Source organism: Aulonocara sp. 'chitande type north' Nkhata Bay, linkage group LG14, assembly GCF_057382095.1.
Source record: "Aulonocara sp. 'chitande type north' Nkhata Bay isolate Kocher_YH1m ecotype deep benthic linkage group LG14, A_spYH_male_GT1.1, whole genome shotgun sequence".
NCBI lineage: Eukaryota > Metazoa > Chordata > Actinopteri > Cichliformes > Cichlidae > Aulonocara > Aulonocara sp. 'chitande type north' Nkhata Bay.
Genome location: NC_141357.1, coordinates 11,521,473 through 11,542,609, shown reverse-complemented (window position 1 = coordinate 11,542,609; position 21,137 = coordinate 11,521,473). Strand labels below are relative to the sequence as shown.

The following is a 21,137-nucleotide window of genomic DNA, read 5'->3' as shown; positions in this document are numbered from 1 at the left end:
TGTTGCAAAGAGTGAACTACCACTGGCAAAATTTAGCAGTCTTTGCAAACTTCAAAAAGCAAATGGCCTAGATCTTGGTTCCACTTGTCTCTTACCCGTGACTTCAGTGGAAATTTCAAATTCAGGATATGACACAGACTGATTCATGTTCTACACAGTTCTTACAAGTTCATAGAAATTTCTGTTCAATTAGAACCAAGTATTTGAGTTGATGATTGTAATACAATGTTGTAATTTGTTTTTCAACAATTTTTTGATTAATGTTTTGTTTCCTTTACAATATTATACTTTAATGTATAATATTGTAAAGGAAACAAAACATCAATCAAAAAATTGCTCTCTTTTTTATTCGGGCTACTTACATTTATTTTGGGCTACCAAAAACTGAAGAGTCCCTGCCCAAAGGGCTACCAGGGATTTTGAAATTTTGAGAGCCCTGAGATATATTTATTTTTTTAATTACTTTTGTTTCAGCAACATTCAATTTAAAAACTGTACTTTTGAGTTAAAATATATATTTATGAGTTTAATAAATGACAAATTAAAAAGGCATGAACATTTTTTTTGTATTGAAAAAATATTGAACTGTGACACCAAAGTATCGAACTGAACCAAACCGTGAATTTTGTGTATCGTTGCACCCCTAGTATTTAAATAATACTCAGTTGGTCCTCCACACCATTATACCACCAGCCTGATCCCCACATAGCAAAATTGGTATGGGCCAGATCTGGCCCACACAATGTGCTTACACATGGCCCACATACCGCCAGTGTAGGGACTAACGCGTTAACGCGTTATAATAACTACGTTATTATTGTGGTAACGAGCACGGTAACTAGTTATTATGCCAGAATCAGGAACACGTTAATCGTTACTGGTATTTAGATAGGGTCGTTATCAGTGATGGGAATAACGGCGTTACAAGTAACGGCGTTACTAAAGGCGTTACTTTTTTCAGCAACGAGTAATAAACTAATTACTATTCCTATCGTTACAACGCCGTTACAGTTACTAACAAGAAAATGCGGTCTGTTACTATTTTTCAACAAACAGACGGTTGAAGCTGTGTTCAGCTTACTGCGTCTTCTATCAGTTGCACGGAAGTAGCTGACTACATAAGTAATCTGGACGCTACAACTTTAAGCAGCTGCGCGCGCTCCCGCTGATGGTAATCACGATCACTGTCTAGCACAGTGGTTCCCAAACTTTTTTTGCTAGGCCCCCCTTTGTTTTACAAGAAAAATGTTCGCCCCCCCCCCCTCCCCCCCGCGCGCGCACACGCACGCACAAACACATCCTCTAACCAAACACACCCATATTTTGCTCCATTGCGGTTTATTTCATACCTCAAACATTTATTAAACAATTAAGCAAATACAAGTAATCTGCAATAAATTACATTTAGTAAGAAAATAAACTACTAACTCTTTTACGCTACGTGCACACCTACACGGGTATTTCTGAAAACGCAGCTGTTTCTATGCGTTTGGACCTTTCTTCCACATGTAAACGGCGTTTCGAATCACCGAAAACGGAGATTTTTTTAAAACTCCTTTTTTGCGTTTACGTGTGGACGAGGAATACAGAATTCATCATGCAACGTCAAAGGTATGTGCCTTTTTTCACGTCAGGCTGTGCGCCACGTTATCGTTTACATGAGATGAATTGCAGAATAGCAGGTAGAGACAAAATACTGTTAATCTGACTTTCTGCAGGTTTTACACGCTTACATACACACATGCAGCTACTGTTCCTTTATTTACAAAGGCAGAGGCGTCATGGTGTGATTATTTTACGTGTAGTTGTTTTTTTCCGGTGTAATAATATTCAACATTGCTATCAATACATTTTTCAATCCCTCTGCAAAATGGGTTCAAAAACATAAACAACTGTGGGATGCTGTTTGTCCGTGATTTGAACCGGGGGAACAAATCGTGGCAGGATCAGCCTGATGTTATTTGTATCCCGCTGTAACTTTACTGTATAAAGAGCTAACATCTCCAAAATGTCAGGAGTAGTTAGTCATTACAACAAGTGTTTGTGAACTAAAAATCAAGAATGTGTGATACTGTTTGTCCGTGATTTGGAGAGCCCAGCGCTGCTCCCAACGAAGGGAAAACCAATTCTGCCGGGGAGACCTACCTCGGCACTTGTGCAGGTGAAACCAAAGGGAAGATTTGCTTCATCATATTTTCTAGTCTTTGGCTTAGAATGAAGTTGGTTTAGAAACATATTCAGCGATGCTTCATCTCCTCCTTTGCATTTGTGTGGGAGCCCCGTCAAAAACCTGTCCATTATGCTAGCAGTGTCCAAGCCTTGTTTTTTTGTTTTTTTCCCCTTTACATACCGTGCCCCCCCCCCGCAATGGCTCTGCCCCACACTTTGTGAAGGTCTGGTCTAGCACAACACCTGGAGCTAAGGGGGCAAAACAATCGCACGAGTGCTGCTGTTTGACTGAGGAAGAATAAAGTAGTCGTGGCAAGCCAATCACATGACCACTTCAAGACAATATGGGGCGCCGTTTGTAAAGTGAAACATGCTGAAATTAACGGCAACATTTTTCCACATTTAGCTCAAAACCTTACAAAAACATATTTTTTCGAGTAAATTTTTACAACATTTAGTAAAATATTTGTAATTTTTCATCAAATGTTAAATATTAAATCTAAATGTTAAATGTTAAATCTAAATGTTAAATGTTAAATCTAAATGTTAAATATTAAATCTAAATGTTAAATGTTAAATATTAAATCTAAATATTATATTTAAATCTAAATGTTAAATGTTAAATCTAAATGTTAAATGTTAAATCTAAATGTTAAATGTTAAATCTAAATGCTAAATGTTAAATGTTAAACCTAAATGTTTAGGCTAATATGCAAATGTATTGTACGGATCAACCGAAATACCAAAATAAAAGCTACGAAAGATGCAACGAAAGATGCAACGAAAAGATTCATCCAGGGCAAGTCTCTGGAAACAGCTGGAAACTATTTGAAATTCAATAAGAAATGAGACTGTCAAAAAGTTTTCAGTTTTTTATTTGTCTAAAAATAATGGCATAGCACTTTTATTATTTGACTTATTTATTTTTTTAGAAATTTCTAAAATATGTGTGCTTTATGACAGGGACTCTATTGCATTTATTAAGCGCTCTATATTTTGATATTAGTGTCTCGTGTAGTATATAATCATGTGCTGTCTAATAACTGAGGCCTTAAACCTTAAACATATAAATAAGAAGTTAGACTTGTAACTCTGATCACGTCTCCTTTTTGATTTTTAGAGGTACTAACCCTTAGGCGACAGTAACAACACTGTTTTTACCTACCAATTCATTTAAAAGGTCTGCCACTGCCACTTTAAAGTCTGTTGACCTCATCAAGGTATGCAATATGATGACTTCATCACGAACTGTTTGTAGTTCAGTAATATTAGTCTTATTTTTACTTTAACACATGCTGTTTTCCACTCTCTTCCTGTGTGTTGGATTTCATTTTGCACCATGTTTGAATGGTTTGTTCTTTAAAAAAAAAGAAGCATAATGTTTGGCAAAAATCTCAGAAAACTGTGTAGAAGCAAAAGTGACAGGAGATAGAAATACTCAGCTGCTCATAAACCAAAACTACTCGGCCATAAAGAGGTCGGAAGAAAAAGGTGAACGCTCGCAGCCAACAAGGGCAAAACAACTCAAAGAAGACATGATGCAGCACTAAAGCAAAGGATCGCTCGTTTACTTGACATCAATATTAAAGTTATGGTGAACTGCAGCCAGGTCTGTCAGAGAGGAGTAGTACAGCGTTTAGCATCGAGGATCTCCTTCAGGTCTTTTGAATCTTTCATGGAGGTGCAGAAAAAAAATAAAATGGAGCAGGTTTCAGAAGGAAATCAATAATACATCAAGCACACATCTGTTTGTGGCTGCTGGAGAAACTCAGTTTTACCCATCCATCATGTTTAAACCTAATTTTAACCTGTAAGAAGAGAATCAGGAGAATTAGAGGAATATTTCTTCTTCGGTCAGAAGAATGTATGAATCATTTGTGCTAAAAATGTCTTTCACTTTAGAAAAAACATGTTATTTCATTGTTTTGCTTTTTTTGTCCCCTTTTCATTTCTGTTGAACTTCTCTTACCTAATTAGCGCATCACTTGCATCATTTGGATTTCTCTTCAGCTTCTGACAAATGACATAGAAATGCAAACTGAAAGTCAGAGGAGAACGAGAGGTCAGAAACCATTAACATGCAGCAGGTCCATAATTTGTTAGACAAAGACACAACTTTAGTTTGCCTCAGTTTGTCTCCTATACATACCACAGCGGATTTAAAGTCAAACAATCAGGATATGCCTTGACTTAAAATAATATGTTCTGGCCTACAGAGGCAAAACTGCTGAACCTCTGTCTTTCTCCAATAAATTGTGGATGTATGAAAAGGTGAAAAACTCAACTACAGCAGAAATGATTGACAGAAAAAACAAGACCATTTAAATATGCAGCATATTGTCTGATCCTAGCTTTGCAAATTTGTCTTTGTCAGTTATGATGGTAAAGAGAAAGAGAGGAGATGGATGGATGACATACCTGTGGAGGTGTAGACCAGAGGGCATTGGGCTTTTTGATCAGACTGTTCACCATAATCTTGGTGAGTGAGCGCATGCCTGAGGGATGGACAAGAAGTGTGCTGATGTGGAGAGCTATGGGATAAAGAGGGAGGGATGAAGTGGACGAGTCAAACCATGAAGAAACGAGAAAGAAGCCAGTTTAAGGAGACAGGCTTAGCTTCATGCCAAGAAAAAGCACTGCAGGTGTGATGTTTGCTTTTAGAGTGTTGATGGAGAAGTTTGGAGATGGTCAGAAGTAGGGATGGGTATTGATAAGATTTTCACGATTCCGATTCCATTTTTGATTCTGTTTAAAAATTCAATTCTTTATCGATTCTCTTATCGATTCTTTTTATAAAAAGGAGAACACTAAGGTCGATTAGCTTAGAACTTTGTTTTATATCTTCTCTTTGAACAAGATAGAAATTTAGGAGTAACATGGCCTTACAAACCCAACAGTGAGATCTTAAGAGATCCACAGCCTACGGCTCTTCAATGGGGTGTCACAGGGTCCCCGGGAAAAAAAATTGTAAATGTAAAATAATAAAATAAATATTCTTCTGTAGCAATAACAAAGTATAACATAAATTATTCAGTAGCAATTACACAAGAATATCCAGTAATGTCCTGCCTACAATTAAACACATTCACTTACCGAAAATCGGGGGCATCTGCTGCGGCAAATAGGTGCAAGCCTTTGACCACAAACTTAGTCACTGCTCGGTGACATTCGTCTATCCTGGCCTGAAAGGAGACGCTACCGGTAGACTGCAGCGAGAACTGCCAGCATCTGAGCCAGACTTTGTCTGTCTCTCTCATCATGGTCACCTAAATGCACAGTAATGGCCGGTTTTGTAATAAGGCAGATCGCGCTAACATAATATGCACTGTTAGTTGATTATTTACCTGCCACATTAACAGGAGAGGACGTGCAAACGTTACCGCTGCTGCTGGGTTGAGATTCACGAGTCTGGAGCGGAATTAAAAACACGACATTCATTTAAGGTTATCACGTGTTTTCCCTTAAATGAAGTATCTACTTTGCAAGTATTGCAAGTTGCCCTGTTGTCATCCGTTCTCGTAAAGTATAACCAAACTTTTGAGCTTTTGAGCCGCCGTGTTTCCTGCCAGGTAAATGACGCTCCGCAACGTGGTGACGTCATTCGGGGCGACTGGAATCGATAAGGGAATCATTTGCAAAAATGGCAAACAAGTCCAAGGAATTGAAACAGTGGGAACCGGTTCTCAACAAGAACCGGTTTTCGATACCCATCCCTAGTCAGAAGGAGTTGCACTGTCTAGATCTAGAGAAAGCAGGATGACAGATGAGGTCAGGCGGGAATCTCCGTGGATTATAGCTTTTATAGGGAGCAGGTGGAGGTATGGACAGAATAAGTGTGTGTGAATAAGAGGGAGGCAGGTGTAGCAGTAAAGACACACATAGCAGAGGTAGTGAAGGTGAAGAAGAGAGCGCAGGCACGGTGGAGTGCATGGAGACGAGTATCGATGAATAAACTGTACAAAGATAGTGACCAGGAAGGAGAAAAAGTGGATGACCTCAGAGAAGATTTGTGGATGTAGTGAGGGAGGACATGAGGAGGATTGATGTGAAAGATGAGCAAAGAGTAGGTGGATGATTTACTATGGCGCCCTCTGGGAGCAAGTGAAAGAAGAAGATTCTTTCGATTATATGTAAAAAAACAAAACAAAACAAACAAAAAACCCCTAACCAAAACACAGCAGGCTACTAAGTCAGTGTGTTGTATAATAAGAAACAATAGCAACATAAACTAGATCTGCATCGTTCATATAGCCCTGCAATGATTCATGTCAAATAAGTTTCCCTTTTTAATTTTAAATTTTTCTTTCCAAGAGATCATTTAATTAATTCTGCCTTTGGGTGACACTGAGAGCTCTTTTTTAAGTATGATGCCAAACGCCGTATGTCTCTTCAAACTTTTAAGCCCTGGTCCGTTGCACTGGGTGTAACTTTGCCCCTCAAGCATCTTTCATGAATATCACAAAGGTTGCAAGCCCTTTTCAGAAAGGGAGCTGCGAGTGGATGAGAGGAAAGTTTAAAGTTCAAGCAGAGAGACAGAGCGAGGGGAAGCCCTCGGGCCTTTTTAAGATGCTCCAATGTTCAACTTATCTACTTGCTGTGGCAAACAGTGAATACCTGCCAGAAGCTTTTAGGGCTGGAAAAAAAAATAAAAGCATGGAGTGATGTATATGGTGCTGCCCCCCCCCCCCCCCCCCCCCCCCCCCATCATGGCTTATGCTGCACTTTTTTTAAATTCTGAAAAATCTAATTAGTGAAGAATATCTACAAATGCTTCACTCATAATGTTTCTCCTTTGATGTTCTGATGCTCTGAGACTGACAAGACTGAGAATCCTGTGAAGTAGAAAAGATATAAGCAGGCATTTAGTGCAGAGATGAGCTAAGTGAGATCAGTGGATCACAGTAATTAGATGCCGTACGTAGGTTGTTTGATGCAGTGTCCTTGGTAGCTTGTTTAATCGCTGATGAGTTCCTTTAGCCTGTGAGTTCATGCTCATCCCCGTGCTACTCTTTAATGAAAAAGAGATTTCTATTTTATTTCCTTCTTTGCCACAGACACAGTCTAGTCCAAGTTTTTTTTGTTTCTATTTGTTGCTTCTCCTTTTAAAATAAACCAAATGTTTATTTTATTTTATTTTCACTTGCTACACACGGGACAGACATGACTGGGGGAAAGAAAAGGGAGAAAGAAAGAGAGGTAGGGAGAGAAAAACAGCGGGGAAGAGGAACGGTGATAAAGGGCAAAATCCCAAAAACCAACAAAACAAACAGACAAAAAATACATATATCAATCACCTGGATCACCTGTTGAGAAAGAAAAAAGAGAAAACAAGCAAAAAAACAGATCAATATAATAAAAAACATCATTGCGATGATCTATTTGAATATAACAGTAAATACTAAATATTGAATATTATTGTGCAGCACGTAGGATCGACAGTGCTCAGTGTGCTTTGAGGTAGGAGCCAAAAAGGGTGTAGTTTGTGTGTGTGAGCACCCGTGTGTACACCTGTGAGCATGAGCGCGCTTGTATTTAAAAGGTTCCTTCATGCAATGATCTGCTAGAGGGTGTGGGGAGCCACAGCCCCGTCGTCCAGGGCATGAAGCAGGTATGGAGGAGATTCAGGCCCCCATCATCCAGAGGCCCCCAGAACACAAGAGACCAAGGAAGACCAACGGAGGGGCAACCGTGCCACTCTCCCGGAAAGAGCTGAGGAGAGCCCCAGATGAGGGGTCACTCAGCAGCTGCGGAGCAGAAGCCAGGGGGAGTTGCAGTGACGCGCCCGTGAGCTCCGCCGACAGCCAGCTGTGCCTGAGTGACCGAGCCCCAGGCCGAGATGCCGAGGGCACCCCACCCAACGAAGTGGCCCGAGTGAGCCCCAGGCTCCAGGCCCCGACAAGCAGCCACTAGGAGTGAGCTGGTGCATACCAGACGCCCATCCCCGGACACCAAGAACCACCAATGCACGAATAGTCCAAGTTTCTATCTTCTTTTGAATGCATGCAGACGGCTTTAAGAGACTTTCAGAGAAGTAACTTTGCTTTCTTGTAAAGAGCTCTGCAGCCATTGTCTCTCAGAGAAGAACTCTCCTGACTGATTCTAATTATAGGCTCCTCTGGTGTGGCAGTGACAACGCTCTCTTGTTAAATTCCAAATTATGAAAATGAACACAGAGCTCAAATATAGCAGCAATATCAAACAAACTGATGAATGCTGTCACCGTGACAGGCAGAGAAAATGATTCACACAGAAGTGTGCAAAGCTTTCTGGTCTGTTCTATTTCATTCTACTGGGCCTTTTGTCGACGCGCCGCAGGAGGGCGCGAACGTCTCTCTTTCGTCTGGCGTCAACGGTCTCCCAGCAACAGCCAGGCTCGAGCTCGTCTCAATCGACCGCCGCTGAGCGCCGTCAAGCCGCACGGACACAGCCAGGCCCTCGCGGACAGAGTGGGGTGTTGCCTACAAAATAAAAGCCAACTGAGGTTAGGCGTGTAGTCGCCCAGCCTGACGGTGCTGGATTCTGCTGTCCCTGTTTGCTAGTTTGGATAAATGGCAATGGAATAAAATGTGAAATTTCAAGTTGGGAGGCTATTTTTAATGCTTAAGTAGCACCTCAAAGCAAAAAGCAAGAAAGATAATTAGAAAAGTAAAAATGAAATGTTAACCCACCAGTATTCATATGTATCGACCTCATGACTGCAGTGAATTGTAAAGATGATCGGTGAGGCAATTCAAGGATGATCGAAGGTACTGACACATCTGACCTTTATCCCCATCTAACAACGATTTGACTTTATAATTTTTTCAGATCTTTTTCTATCAAATACCTCCCATTTGATTTTTTTCTTTCGTTTGCTTTGAAAAACAGCGACCGGAAGTGGGACATTTCCCCCACACTTTCCGACTTACGCTCGGGTCTGCTCAGCTGCAGCCGAACAGACGAAAAACCATGGAGCGCAACAAGACGCGTTGGAGAGAATCACCGAGCGGGCGCGGAAAGTGTCAGTTTCAGTCGTGTTTGTAAGTTACTTCCAGCGAGAGTGGACAGACTTTTGGAACATCAGCAGGTGGAGAGTGATTCTTCGTTTTCTTTTTTTTCTCCAAGCGTGCGTAAACTGATTGGAGTGGTCGGGGAAAGAAAATAGCCTTGGAGTGTCCAGCGGCTACCAAAGAACGGGAGGGAGGCTAGTTAGTTTTTAAAACAAGCTCTGAAGTGAAGAAGAGTGCCTGCTGGATAGAAAGGTGGATTGGTGGATACCGTTTGGAGAATGCGCGCTGCGTAAAAGCCCCCATATCGCTTACATGTTGTTATAAGGAACAATTACTTCTCTTTGAGGAAACTGTGAGCGGAGACCTCCATAAAGAAAGGAGGCAGTGGTCTTAAATTGAAAGTGAGTTACTACTGAACAGTTACCAGCCATGGTGAAGTTCCATAACTCAGATCTATGGATAGCCTGGATGGTCATTTTCTGCATGGAGGGTAAGTTATATGACACTTGGAAACGTAGTCTGTGCGCCAACTATAAACTGAAAGCGCCTGGTAGGTTAATGATACCACTACTACTATTACTACTAATACTAATACTACTAATAATAATGTGGCTCTTTTGTAACTTGGATAAGTCACCATGACCATATATGTCTATAACTGGTATAAAAACAGACTTGGAACCCTTGGAACCTGGAATTGAATTGTCTCTTGGGCTCTGCCTCTCCAAAAGCCATATGATCCCAGCCCTCCTTAATACTTTGTGTTTGGATCACGCTGACAAATCCCCGGCATTACAAAAAAAGAAATAAATAATAAAAAAAAGACTTTTCCGCCTTTTGCTAGTCGCTATCCCCACCGAGCACTTTTGACCGTGCACGTCTTATCCATATGCGCACTGCTTAGTTTTCCTTGTGGCCACCTTACACAACCCGAGGTCTGATTTTCTTCTCCCCCCCCACACCCGCCCCTTCTTTTGACCACTGATACACTTTAAAGCGTGGTACAGTAGTGTCTGTGTTTTAAAATAGAAACGGAGCAGACGGTGGAGGGTTGCGCTGGTAATCCGCCCGATTAACGAGGAGTATGATGATCAGGCTGCACAGGAGAGCGAGCAGCCCCAAAGGAAAATCACTGGATGTTCCTATAGCCCTCCGATGGGAATTTTATTGTGTGCGTGCACAAATAGCAGTTATGTATATGTGTGCGCTTTTGTTTACCTTCCCTTTCTTCTTAGCGCAGCGGTGCTGTTATCCCTGCAGTAATTTAACAGTGTTCTCGCCGAGAGTGCCTGCAAGTTTAGTGAGTTTGTCACACTTGCTGCTATAAAATAAACCAAAGTTTAAAAATTTGAAAACAAGTCCTTGTGTGTCCTATTCAAGCTTTAGGTGAGACGAAGGAATTCATGAAAAACAAGATTAAGTTAACATTAAAGACAATATTAACAGCCTGCCGTTTATAGACTAAATATATTGCTGCAAATATGATGTTTCCCCACTGAATAAGGATGGATATGGTGCTCATATTAAAATTTCCTTTCACCTGAGGTCCACATCTTTATTGAAAAACACGTCAGAGCAGAGCAGAGACATGCTTGAATATTGACTGATTCCTCTCAGAGCTTCATGCAACATTTGCACTGAACCTTGCAACACACACACACACACCAGTCTGACATGTCAATTTGGACCGAAGAGTTGTGCAAGATTCAATTTAGCCCGATTCCCCAGGTGTTTTTACTCCGCTGCTTGCTTATTTGGCTTGTGGGTACCTCTGCGGTGAGTGGATGCGTGGCCTCTCGTCAGCTTCACTCGGGTTACACACATACACGCCCATGATAGTACATCGTGGACTGTGGTCACTCCATGTGTCTGTCCGGCTCAAAAGACCTCAGCTTTGCATTGACTTTAGGTTAAGTAAGACCGATGTGAGTTCAGCATCTCTGTAACAAGACAACTTGCTCAGAGAGAAGCAGGACAGCCTTTCTTCTCTCCTTTTGCTGTCTTGCTGGGGAGCTGCCAGTGTTGCTATAAATAAATTCTGATGCAGCAAAGTCTGTATTGTTCATGGTGGCTTCTGTGTTTGTTGACCTCAACTTTTTCACGCCAAACATAGTCTCTAGGATGATGAGATCAGTCTTAATAGACATCAGATTGTTTTTGAAGATATTACACATGAGACTTTATACATATATATTAGTTTGTTGTAGTTTTGCTTCACACGTGTGGCAAAAAACCCCTACTTTTTGTTCAGAAGTGCCTTAGGATGTCCACAGAAAAGCATGAAAAATGGAAAAGCTTTAAAAAGCAGGAAAAAGCAACAGAAGGAAGTAAAATTCATGAGTTCCTCGGACAGGCATCAATCATGGCCTAGTTCGTGGCAGGGCCCTTCGTATTTCAGCATTAGTTAGAGGACATGTCGTGTCCTCTTCAGCCATCAGCGCTCCCCAGTTACACATAAATATTGTATCCCCTCTTCTCAGTTAGAAATGGATTCATCTCAACAGCAGCCTCGCAAGAAAAGTTGGGTTTGTCTGGATCTGCAGTGCTGGGATCATTTGAAGAAAGTTTCTAAAAGTTAGAAGAATGAACAGTGGAGACTCTATGCTGATAAACAGATTAGTTCAGCTGTTGTCACAATGAACACCCGTGGTGATACCAACACAGGGCCGCTCTGTTACCGTGCCCTGATTTAAAGATACACCCAGAACAGCCCTCAAGGGCGTAGCAGGGACAGATCCCGAGGTTCAGTCAATTCAGCAAATTGAATTCGAGCGGAGCTGGTGGCTCTGAACTTTTCAATTGCTTTTGTTTGGTTTACTCGCCTGCGTAACGCTTCCTATAGAATCCTTCAAGTTTGAATACACAGAAGCGCTCAGATTAGCCCGTTGTCTTCAGGTTTGGACCGAAGAGTTCAGTGAGAATAAGCGTTAAAAAGAGACAACATGGTCTGTTTCTCAGAGCTCATTGGCATTCAGGGCGTTCGTGCCTGCTTCAAAGCAGAACTTAGACCAATTCTCCTTCCTGCTTGCTCTGTGAGCTTGTTAACCTCTTGAGGCTCTGCTGAAAGTGGCGGCATCAAAGTTACACAGTGAGTCTGGTTTATCTGTCGTGTCGGTTGCTGCGTTTTGTCATGTTTGCAAGTCCACTTTCCAACTCAATCCGTCCCAGAAATTAGATTTCATCTACTTCCAGCAGGAGTACTCACCAGATCTGCAGACCATAAGACAACAACCTGTCTGGATGAAGAAAAGTGTGCTAAACAATGATATCTTTTTTGATTTTGGGTTATTGTTATACTTATTGCTCAAGTCATTTCCAGTCTCATCTTGTAGGCCTTGTTCTTTTTCCTGCCAGTCTTCTGCATCACCTGTTTCTGGTCCACTCATTATTCCTCCAAGTATAAAAACCTCCTATGTAGTTCTCCCAAATCGCCAGATTGGAGTGTTGTGTTCCTTAAAAGTGATTTTTGTGTTTTTGGTTTGCCTGCACCCTTGTGTTGTCTTTTCATTGCTGACTGCCATCATGCCCATGCTCTGAAAGCCCAGTAGTAAAGTTTGGCATGTTCTTCCTGGTTCCTTCAGTGCTATATTTGGATCCTTTCCTCTTTTGGACTCAGTCGCAATATTATCATCTTTTATTTTCATCAGTAATTACAGTATATTTCAATGACCATCAGGTCCAGTGAGAAACAACTGCATATTTACCAGAATGCCTTTTTTTGCCGCTTCAAATTGTCACCGTTTTATTTTGTTAGGCTATTTGTCTGCTAGTTAAAGCCAATGAGAGAGAGGAGAGCGGCAAGTAGTCCCTGAGATGTTATGCCAGTAGCAGAGTAAAGAACATGTAGGGGTGCCGAGAGTTTCCCGCTTAGTTGGTCAGGTACTAACTTAGAGAACACCTCTCTTGCTGCTGATGCAGATTAAAAAAAAAAAAAGCAGTTTGTGTCAGTTTCAGCCGTTAAGTAGAGATTTTTTTTCACCCCCTCTCCTCTTCTGCCTGCTGCTAAAAAGGAGCAGCTGGAACAAGAGTGTTGGACAGATGGAACTTTCCACCTCGATTATTTTTCCCGCTAAAAATAGCCTCTCAAAAAATTAAAAGACCTCCGGGACCGCTCGCAAAGTGCATGTGCGTGCGTGTACGTGGCCGCTTGAGCGACAGAGGCGCAGGGAACTTCAGACGACGTGGTCCTCAGATGATGGCAGCCGCGGCCATCCTGGGAGTGTGAATGAATAAATGATGGGCAGATATTTGGAGGAGAGAGAGAGCAGCATTTGCCCGGTCCCTTGGTCTCTTAAGCACACATTAAACTAGGCCCCCAAAGAATCCACAGGCTGCCTCTTGCTTGCACGGCAGTTGGCCAAGCATCTGGGGCAAACATCTGATGTGGTCACTTCACAGAGATTTGGGGGTTTGGAGCTTTGAGGTTTTGGAGTTGGTTGTACCTCTAATCACAGTGGCAAATGAGGAAATCACGAGGATGTAGTAAAGCAGGGTGATGCTCTTAATGCAGCACTGCGATCAGTGGGGCTTTTTGTTGCATTTGGGTTAGATGGCGAAACGGAGTGTCGGGGAAATTGCGTGTCACTTAATAAACCAGAAGCTCAGCTTGTGGTCAGTGCCGTTGTCAAACTTGCTTTAGATTTGTGTTTGCCATTTATTACATGAAAAAAATAATAGGTTAAGTTCATATGTAAGCAGAGAAAGTGTGTGACTAAAGCTTTTTGACTTTTACTTTATGACACCTTGCAGCACTTGAAACAGTGGCCAGATTCATCTCCAGCCACAAGATCGTTGCTCTGAGCAAAGAGATAATCGTGGATGAAGTGCGACAATCGCGCCATTGTGACAGCTGATGTTAGTTTATGAGTCTTTGAAAAGGCAAGTCGGCTTCGTGACTCAAAGATGGAAATGAATCACTACAGTCTTGCAATGGGGCTTTTTTTTGTTGGTTTACAGGTGCAGAGGAGGTGATATCATTTGAAAAAGCTGGAAAAAAAAGACACAAAGTAATTCATGACTAAACAGCAGAACAAAATTTAATTTACATGCTCTATGTGTACGGCGCCTTCGTCTGTAACACACTGTGGCAGGTTGAGGCATTGGGATGAGAGCGTCTTTTAGCTTGATTTTCCTTTCGAGTGTGTGGGTGAACCCGAGGCTTATACATATTTAAGGCGGATGTCTTCCTCTTGTCGCGGCACCCTGGCGATCCTCTCCTTCAGGGCGCTACGACACGAGCAGTTTTGCTTTGCTGGCTCTTGAGGTTTTGACAGGGCTCCTGACTCGCTCGTTAAATAAGTTGCTCGGGAGTTGTTTGGAACATGTAGATACTGCGCTGCATGACCACTTTTACAATTTCTTTTTAAAGATATCAAGTAAACTCATGTTTACTCACGAGTCAGAACTGCTGTAAATTTACTTAATTGCTGTTTCAAAAGCTCTGCATGTACAACAAAAGTGGGGGGAAAAATCGGTCTCTTAAATCCAGCAAATGTGAGCAAAGTCATGCATGCCAGTCAGCGAAACTGCAGGCACAAATTGGGGCTTTCCATAGACTTTGATTTAACAGAATAAGTATTGTGTCTTTGCAGGCTCTTGAAAAAACCCCTCCTTGATGCCACATCAGTATCACAAAACCCCCTAAAAAATAAAACGCTTACTCATTCATCCTCTTTTCCATGGTAGGCTCTTTGTACCTCTTAAAAATTGTGCGGTCCAAGTTTTAAACTTTTCATGTTTCTAACAATTCATATTAATTGTCTTATAATTTACACAAGCTCTCCCACACCATTTACTTCCTTTTGTGTGTGTGTGTGTGTGTGTGTGTGTGTGTGTGTGTATGATATATTGCAGCTTTCAGTCAGTGGCTGCCTGATGGTCGTTCAGTTGATCTCTGGTATTACCAAGAATAGCTGCTGTGTTCATCATTGTAAGTCTTTATGAGCTCAGATCAATGGCAAAAGGAAATGCTCCCGTGCACACATTACTCCCACAGGTGTGCACTAACAGGCAGGCTGTTTGTGCTTGGGCCCTCTTATTCCCCTGGCAAATAAATTACAGTTGATCCCAAAGGATCAAGGTTTCCCTTGGACGGTAATGACTCCATCAGTTTGTTCCACCAATCCCAAATCTCCCAGTCGCGGACCATCAGATTGTCTCTTAGATTCATTAGGTAGACTCTCACTCTGCTGTATAGGCTGAATTTGTGAATAGCCCTGTGACTTGCTGAGTTGCACCAACTCAGAAATAAATTTAAAAAAGGTTTGTTAAAACTCTGTTAACCCCCACTTTTTATTGTGTAGAGTTCAATTTTTCAAAACACATAAAAGACCAATAACTAATATGTTTTGCTTTTTTAAACCCACATTACTATCTTTTCTTTTACAGTAAAACAATATAAACGGTGACCTTAGGAAAAAACAAAGAAATTAATAGAGCTGCAACATTATGGCTTATAGACAAATCTGAAGTATGTTACTGTGCAAAGTCTTGAGCCATCTCCAATTTCTTTAGATTTTGCTAAGAAAATAGAACATAGTGCAGCAATACATATAACACATAAATGGAAACACAGTATATAAGGCAAAAACAGAGTTTGTACAGTTCTAACAAGCTTGAAAGTCAATTTGTGTTAGCACCACCTTTATTCTTGAACTCCCTTAGCCAAGCCATCTTGTCAATCCTTTAAGTAGTCTTCAGGAATACTTCTCCAGGATCCTGAAGCACGCTCAAAGCTCCCTTTTGGATGTTGGGTGCCTTTTGTTCTGTTCCACCAAGAAAACCTTACACACTGCTTCAATAATGTTGAGGTGTAGGCTGTGGGGAGACCAATCCATGACTGATAGTTTACCTGAGTGTTGTTTTTATCCAGGTATGCTCCACACAGCTCGTGTGTTTGGGATCATTGTCATGTGGAGAAATTCGAGTGCCGTCAATCACATTCTTTCCAGACAGTATTGCATAGTGGATCAAAATCTGTTGGTACTTTTATGTGTTCATCATTCCCCCAAGCTCCAAACCATGACAGTGCCTCCACCGTGTTTTACAGATGGCTTTAGACACTCATTGTCACACTCCTCTCCTGAGCTCTTCTGCACATGTTGATTTGAACCTAAAATTTCAGATTTGATTCATAAGACCATAAGACCTGTTGCTACCGACTGTCAGTTCCATTTCTACCTGTTTCCCTACTTTAAAAATGGTTCATTTGCAGCCACTCTTACCCTGAGACAGTGCCAAGTTTTTGGCTAATATCTCTTTGAGAATATATTTTTGGTGTAAAAATTCAATTTATGTCTGTGAAACAGTGTTATTGTTAGTTTTTATAGCTTCAAAGAAATGGGAACATAATGTGTTTTTCTGACAGGCTTTCAGTAAGCGCGAAGTTGTCTATAATGTATAGAGACAACACTGGCTCATTCCTCAGTTTTGGTGCTTTTTTAAATTTTAAATGATTCACCTCAGCCTTACGACCACTTTAAAAATGACAAAAAAAGTCTCACTCAGAGAAAAGAAAAATCAAAAGAAATTAACGTGGCTAAAGACATTTGTACATCAACATGTTCCAGTCAAACTACAACTGTTTAAAGTGAACTGGAATGATAGCGAGAGGATCCAAATATGAGCATTTCAGGGGAAAAATTGAATTGTTAAAGAATTATAAACATTGCTATTGTGAAGCCCAATAAAATACAGGGTCTGCTTGAGTTTGCAAAGTTGTATCAGCTGTCATATTACGATTGGCTTTTTAATGCATCATCTGTTCAGCTACCAAGTGACCAATAACATCCAATCAATTCCATCCAGATGTTTTAGGTGGTCTTGTATTCTTTCAGTATTGTGGGCCTGTTTCACTCATATTGTATAAGAACAGGACAGTTTTCCATTGCCCACTCAAGACTATGCAGTACAAGAAGGCAGCCATATTTTGGCTTTTGTTTTGTAAGATTGGAGGAAGTGTGGCCTATCGTGTTTCCGCCTATTATATCACAAAATCTTTGTGGACGTTTATGTTCATGTCTTGTATATAGCCATCTTAGCTAAAAATAATTTCCTAAGAGTTTTAAATTCCTTGAAGTGGATTTCTGTCATGATTAAATTGAGGGTTGTGTACTGAAAGGGTATGTTATTATGATAATCAGCTCTCGGAAAGCAAGTTTTTCTTCTTTGAACCACCAGAATCCATTAAAAACAAGCTTCCTTATCTGAGAGATTTCAGAGCATTAGTGATTAGCAGAGTGCAAGAACAAACACCACACTGCTCCTTTATAGTAGTTGGAGTTGCATTTAAAGTGCAGGCTGACAGATTCAGCAGTGGGTGGTTTGAGGAAAGGCGAGGCAATATGGAGCAAAAATCATAGCTAGTTTCATTCATGGCAATACATGAGATTGAGTAGATCTCAGTCATAGATAAATGTAAGTGAAAGCCACAAATGCAAGTGCCCAAGGACTTTAATTACAACAGACTGCAATCGAAATCAAATGCAAAGATAAAGTTTTGCTACCTTCCTCCATGTTGCACAAGTGCTGCTAGGTGGGCTAAGCAGGCTATTCGCTAAACACTGGCTCTTGTAATAGCTTATTTCAGCCTGGTGTCAGCAGATGTTAGGCCTTAACATTTGTTTTCTATTGTCTTATTCTTTGTGCTTACATATGCTCTACTTTAATACTGCCAAAACCCCAATAAAGCTGTCAAGCAGTCTCTTCAAAACCACCTACAAACTGCTGCTCTGCATCTGACAGACTCACCACACACAAAAGTTATAGGCTATGACTCTGCTCTGATTGCAGCTGTAGTTACATGTATAATGATCATGCAATGAGAGCGTATCTTTCTCACACAGCACAAAACCTGCTTGCTTAAAAGCTGCTAGCAGTGACAAATGAGTAGGACCTGTGAGTGAGTGGGTCCTAGACTTTTTAACAAGAGTGTGTCCTGAAGCAAGGACTGTACATCGGTATTTTCAACTGTACTCCCTGGAGTACAGTGGCCTTGCATCACGAATTTGAAATTGATTCTAAATTGATCTAAACAAAGACTAAATGACCTTTCAGCACTTGAATGAACCCAGAGGCTGAACCAGCTGGTGTCACACTGGGAGTTGATGCCGATCCTGTGACCTGCTTTGAGTGCACGGTGGTCCAGTCAGTTTGTCTACATCAGATAACTGTGCAGTCTCTAAAAATATACTATGCATAATTTCATACACTAGATTATAATTTTCTAAATTGCATAGTGTTGCACTCAGTGGGTTTTCTGCGCTCTGCCGTAATTGCTGCATTGATTGTTGGACACTTGGCTGACTGAACCTGCAGAAACGACTTCTTTCCTTTACGTTTTTAAGGTTCAGAGATCTCAGACATGACGTGGTTTAGAAAAGATGGAAAACTCACCACCATTTGAAAGCTTTTTGCTGCTGTACATGCCACTCTTTCTTTTTGCAAGAATATTTCCTTAATAATGTTTTTATTCTCCTGAAAGCAGTGTGATAGTTGAGTGAAAACCCTTTGATCCCTTATCTTTCACAATGAATTCACATGCTTCTTTTTGGAGGAATGTGGTCAGGGTGAGCTGATAAACTCATCTTGAAACCATGTGCTTGTTGTCCTGATAATCCTGGCTGTTACTCTCATAATGCGGGGAAAAATGCAGATTTCTGGAAAGGGAAAGAAAACAGATTGGGGAAAAAAGTTGTTGGTTTTTTTTTAAAAAGAAAGAAAGATGAAAAAGGGACAGATTCTCCTGCATTAAATATGCTCAGGGCTTTTCACTGCCATAGGTAATTCATAAACTAGCTGTTGGGGTAAAACATTGCTGCAGTATTTCTGCTTTTTCTCCAGTTTAATGTCTGTACTCTCAGAATCATCAAAAAGTACCCTTCAAAAGGCAGCGGGATGGTAAAGACAGGTTTCGATTTAATGCATTCTGGGAATCAATTCTTGGAACATGCTGACATCGCTTGTTGTAGCCAGATCTAAAATATAGCTACATATCTCTGATCTCTGAAAATCTGATTAAAAGTAACCGCATGGACTGTGATTGATTAGGCAAGCTTTCAGTGGGGTGGTCTTACTGAAAAAGTAAAGAAAAAACCCCTCACAAAAACCATGGTGGGTAAAATATAACCATAAGTGAGCAGAAGGACTTAAAATAACAGCAGGTATCAAGTGGTAATAACCTCAACTATTCCTTTGATATTCAAATGTTTTTAGAAGGTGTGCAGAAGAACCATATGCATTATGTCCTCTTATGTCATCAGCATCATGCTTACATGAACCACTGCTTTCATTTAGCTGTTCAGTAAGGACAAAAAAAGAAGGAGACCTGCTGTAGTGCAAGGTTAGATTTAGGTGTGACACACTTTGGCTCTCAGTAAATGTATGTTAACTGGCTGCCTGTTCCCTGCAGGAAAGGCTGTAGGCAGCAGCCCTCTGTAGTTCCATTATTAGTCCCTCTTTTGTACAGTGCCCTTAGAGCCTCATTTTCTCAGCAGTGTTATGCTTCCGCACACTTTCTCTTGCTCATTCATATTGTTCTAAAATGTCCAGCTTCTCTTCCTCTTTGCATCGTGACCTATATCCTCTTTAGGTTTCACTCTGCCCTCGCTGTGCTCACTGCGTTCGCGCCCGCTTTATTGCTCTGCATCACCTTTTCTTCTGCTGTCCCGATTTCTGTGTTTCTTTCCTTTTTTTTACCAACTCTCTATTTCTCTCCGTGACTCTCGCTCACAGTCAAAATTTCTCTCTCCCTGCCTCGATTGCTCTGCCCTCCCACACACTCTGCCGAAACACAAATGACTTTTCAGGGATGAGGATGAGACTGAAAAGTGGTCCCCGGTTGTTCTGTCCTTGCAGACAACGAGTGAGCATGTCAAATCTGATACATGTGAACAGCCAGGAAGAATGGCGCATTAGGCGCACTGTGCGAGAGGAAAAGAGTGGGACAGAGAGAGAGAGAGGGAGGGAGGGAGTGAGAGAGAGAGAGATCCCATCTGTGCATTGTTACAGCAGACTTCACTCTAACATTGTCTCTGTTGCATCCAGTTGAACAGGAGGGGGCACCAGGTGGGACTTTTACTAAGTGAGGGAATACACACTTGCTCACACACACATACACTTTATACTGCACATACACACATTCAGATACACTTGCTCACACAGACATACCTTTGCAGAACACGCACATGCCTACATGAACATATAGCGAAAAGCTGTTAGTTGACACGTTCAGGCACACACAGAGCCACCTGAGGCCTGTATATAGAATTAGAGCTACTGAGTGGTTATTTGGTTTGTTTGATCTGGGGATGATGTTTGCATTAATCAGGCTTTTGTAATTTCTGTTCTGTTGCTCTTTCTGTTGGAGATTTTGTGCTCAGCGGGTATTCGGATAGGGACAGAAGGAGATAGGACCTGTAAGCTTTTTTGTCGCGGGACTTGTTCTAACTCTTGATAGAAAAGGCAATGCATCTGTGTTCATTTTGTTGCCCAACAAAGGAAATCAGATTAAAAATATGAGCAGTTCAAAATCTAATCATATTGCTGAAATACAATTTGAAGCATCCCGCTGAAATTAAATAGCGTGTTTTATTGGCAGTGACAGCACACGTATGTACTGTGTTCTTCCTTGAGGAAGAACTCATACCAGTGGAAGAATGTTATATTCTCTGTTTTCATGATAGTAGATTGGTATTAATTCATCTGATTCATCTGATTCATCTGATTCCTTATAATTAGATGGGGCATCTTATGGCACTGTTTGCATAAAGCAATGCAGTCGCTGAGCTGGGTTCTTTTTCAAAAAGAACCCAGATGATTTTTTTTCTTTATCTAATTTAAAACCATGAAGACACATCCTGTCCTGATCCTTAACGTAGTAAACAAGTGACCAAGCTGAGAGTCGCTGGGGAAAAGTGCACAGCAGTTTGCAGGATAGTTAGCTAATTAGCTTTCTAGCTACAGCTCATTAAACAGCACATT

At 41.1% G+C, this 21,137-nt stretch overlaps 1 protein-coding gene across 1 annotated transcript in view; it reads left to right on the top strand.

Annotated features, from left to right (window-relative positions):
* The first annotated feature begins 9,093 nt into the window (after window positions 1–9,093).
* igsf11 (immunoglobulin superfamily member 11) overlaps window positions 9,094–21,137 on the top strand; it is a 122,926-nt gene continuing 110,882 nt past the window's right edge. The window contains exon 1 of the mRNA XM_086260914.1: window positions 9,094–9,648. Coding sequence (XP_086117040.1) covers window positions 9,588–9,648 — 61 coding nt within the window. The 5' untranslated portion in view covers window positions 9,094–9,587. The remainder of the gene's footprint in view (window positions 9,649–21,137) is intronic.